Below are 3588 nucleotides of genomic sequence, written 5' to 3' on the forward strand. Positions count from 1 at the left end.
TCAGTAAAACTAAACCTGATTTTAAAAAAAGCAAGTGTTTATTCTGAAGACAGGGTTTTGACTAATCAGAGACTCTCGTTGCTTGTCTGTTGCCTATGCGATTGGCTAAAAGTATATAAATTACCCCCCCCAAACCACTTTTCTCCTCCTCCCTCCCCCCACTCCTCCCCCCTCAGTCGCTAACATGTTTTTAAAGAAGACTTTGAGGAGAAGGGTAGAGGGAGCTCAGAGCCTTCCTCAGAGCAGGGATGAAGACAGCTTGGCCAGAAATGGAACTCACCCAGCTTTCGCCCGTGACTACAGTCACTTTCAACTACGACTACTACTACGATGACAACTGCCAGTATCAGCACTTGCAACATATGTCTACTTTCCTCCCTATCCTGTACACTGCTGTGTTCCTGGTGGGCATTGTCGGCAACTCCATCCTGATAGTAGCCCTGGTCTTCAAGCAACGGGTCCAGAGGCTGATCGACGTCTTTATCATCAACCTCGCTGCATCTGACTTCATCTTCCTCATCACACTGCCGTTATGGGTGGACAAGGAGGCATCGGACGGGAGCTGGAGGGTAGGATCTTTCCTCTGTAAAGCTAGTTCCTATGTCATCTCAGTCAACATGTACTGCAGCATCCTCCTCCTCACTTGTATGAGTGCTGACCGGTACCTTGCTATCATGCATCCATCTATCGCTAGACGGGTCAGAACAAGATCCTATTCCAGTGGACTCTGCATCTGTGTCTGGTTATTATCCTGCTGCTTAGGGATGCCAACCCTTTTGTCCAGAGAACTGAAGAAGCAATATGGAAAGACTTACTGCACAGACAAAGCCGTGACAGAAGCCAAACAGATCGTGTCTCTGATGCTTTTAATCCTGGCCTTCTTCTTCCCACTATTTAGTATCTTAACCTTTTATTGCTCCATCACCAAGAGACTCTGTGTGCATTATCAGAGAGCTGGGAAACACGATAAGAAACTGAGAAAATCCATCAAGATCGTCTTCATTGTAGTGGCAGCTTTTGTTATCTCCTGGGTTCCCTTCAATCTTTTCAAGCTTATGGCCATCCTTTTGGGACTCCTGAAGCAGCCCGACTGTTTTCCCAACATGGTTGCCCAACTGGGCATGAAGGTGAGCAGCCCTTTTGCTTTTGCCAATAGCTGTGCCAACCCTTTCATTTACTATTGCTTTGACAACTACATCCGCAGAGCTATGCTCCGGTGCCTGTGCCCACGGGTGAAAATCAGCAGCGTCGGCAACAACTCTGATACTCTGGACACTCACCTGAGCCACTCCTTATCCAATTTTGTTGCGGGGGAGTATGCCGCTAGGAAGAGGAAGCGCTCTGTGTCCCTCTGACTGGGAGCCGGGACTGCGGAGAAAGGAACTTCTCTCTTCAAAGATGGCAGGAAAAGAATAAAGTGAGAGAAACTGAAAAAAAGAAACAAGCGACAGAGACAGAGGTGCAAGTGTAATGCAGGCAGCACTTCAGGTGGGAGGAACACTGCTTCCCTTTAAATGCAGACAGATGGAATAGGAAACCTGAACCACAGAATTACGGTTCACAATGATCGCTGTGTCACTGCACGGTGTAAATCTGAAACCATCGTACCGAGAAATATCCATAAACACTTATACTGGAACCCCAGTACAAGTGCTACAAACTACAGAAAAGAATCACGTGATTCAGTCAAAGCCACTCCGAGGCAAGCTTTGAACTTAAATGTATATAGGTTTTTATTCTGCGCAGAGCAAGAAAAACAACACAACAGAAGTGTTTCTTCTCTTTGGTTCCTAGCTTACCCACATACATGTTGCAATGTTCTCAAAGCAACCTGATCAATTCTGGTCTTTTGGAGGTTTTCTGAATTTAGAAATCCCATGTTTTAATGAATTTGTGTGTTACCAGTTCTCGTAACTTCAGTTTTGTGCATTTTTCTTTAAGTCTCAGCTTCTTATTATGGCATTAAATCTTAGTTTTGATCACAATAATTAAAGTAAGTTTCTAGCCCCTGTGATTTCAGAAAAAAGATAAAACTTGAAGGCAGAGAAACCAGAAGACAAGCAAAAGAAATCCTGCATTTAACTTTTTTCTTAAAGGAAAAAAACCAACAAAAACCACTCATGCTTTTTAAGACTTTTTTGAGGATCTGGCACCATTTCTGACTGCTTGGGTTGTTGTATAATGGTACGACATTGTGTGCCATTCGAAGTCCAGGTCTGCTTTGTTTAGCTGCAACCGGTTTATGTAAAGACATATGCAGTAGGGCTACTTTCTCCCACCGGAGTCAAAGTCAAATGCAAATGTGCCTGAAAAGCAAAATTAGCCAGAGTTTCACAACCATTTGAGTGATTCTCCGTGAGAAGCATGGAGAATCACAGAGAATGCTGAGAAAACTTGGGTGCAGGGATGCTCACAGAAAAGGAATTCAAAAGGACCAATGTTTTAGTTCACTTACAGAGTTGAACTCTCTAAATAAAACAGCTCTATAAAGTTGGCCCATTCCTATCCAGCAATCTTTGGGAAATGCAGAGGTCTTGCATTTAATATGCTGTGGGGAAGATACCACTTGCTCAACTGATGTCCCGTTTGACGGCAAATGGGCTGGGGAAACAGAGGAAGCTCTGCATTTTTAACAGCTCCTAGAAGTACCTCCTAGATTTACAAGCTGAACAAATGTAGAGCAAGGAGTTAAGCAGCTCATCAGAAAACTGGTACTGGACTTTTATAAAGCTGACTACATCTGTATTATTAAATCTTTCATATCCTTCTAAATGTCAATGATTGCTAGAAATGTTTGCTTAAAACAAAGCAACCAGGCTACAATGTTTTAAAGGGCACAGTTAAGAAAAGTATTAAGCTTCCAACAGCACTGCAATACCTTGGCTGTTGTTGCAGTATCTCATATACTGTTGTCTCTCTTGTTAAATGTTTAGCTTAATATAATACTGCTTGTCATAAATATAATAAATCAGTATCATAAAGCATCCAGGATGTGTAATGTGACTAAGTGTCAAAAGACTGTTCGAAATTTTCCTTTTATATTTCCTGATTTTTAAAGATTTTTATCTCTCTTCTCTTTTGCACCTGGCCTTTGAAGCTTTTGAACTAGCTTTCATGAAACCCACAAAAGTGTTGACTAGAGGCAGAAGTCATTTTATCACTAAGTGATAAAACAAAATACATGGAAACAAATTTTGAATTGCAATAAGTAAAAGATTTTTAATGGTACTTACAGCCCTGTAAGATAAAGCAAATTCAACTCTGCCAACAGAAAAAAGAGTCGGCAAATATACACCTTTGAGTCTACTTTTTAAGAAGTAAAATAAGCTGGTAACAACTTGCATGCAATCTATTATACAGCAAACCCCGTATCTTTTTACTGGGCAGCAGTGTTTCAAGTGAAATTTTAAGAGTTTGGTTCTGTGTTGCCTTCTCCCAGCTTTGCCAGAGAAGGAATAAGCTGGCACACAAATCCATACCGTAACTGACCAGAGGGACTTGGAGACAAGTCTCTCCTAAACAAAAAGACTTGCAGCAATAGTCCCTGGATCACTTTGATCACCATAGAAGAGACTTCTACATTTCCTC

The 3588-nt window shown here is 41.9% G+C and overlaps 1 protein-coding gene across 2 annotated transcripts; it reads left to right on the forward strand.

Moving 5' to 3' along the window:
* Positions 1-212: 212 nt before the first annotated feature.
* GPR15 (G protein-coupled receptor 15) lies at positions 213-2862 on the forward strand. 2 transcript variants are annotated; one of them, XM_075167114.1, is made up of 2 exons: positions 213-1127; positions 1205-1274. In XM_075167114.1, the coding sequence occupies exons 1-2, from the start codon at positions 249-251 to the stop codon at positions 1262-1264; spliced, it is 939 nt and encodes a 312-aa protein (XP_075023215.1). In that variant the 5' UTR covers positions 213-248; the 3' UTR covers positions 1265-1274. The 2 variants fall into 2 exon arrangements, with proteins under 2 accessions (XP_075023215.1, XP_075023208.1); XM_075167107.1 differs by having other exon boundaries at positions 213-2862.
* Positions 2863-3588: the final 726 nt, after the last annotated feature.

This window comes from Calonectris borealis, chromosome 1 (assembly GCF_964195595.1).
Source record: "Calonectris borealis chromosome 1, bCalBor7.hap1.2, whole genome shotgun sequence".
Classification (NCBI taxonomy): domain Eukaryota; kingdom Metazoa; phylum Chordata; class Aves; order Procellariiformes; family Procellariidae; genus Calonectris; species Calonectris borealis.

What these genes read in the sequence shown, in the direction of transcription:
- GPR15 (XM_075167107.1), top strand. Translation starts at nt 249, where the DNA reads ATGAAGACAGCTTGGCCAGAAATGGAACTCACCCAGCTTTCGCCCGTG.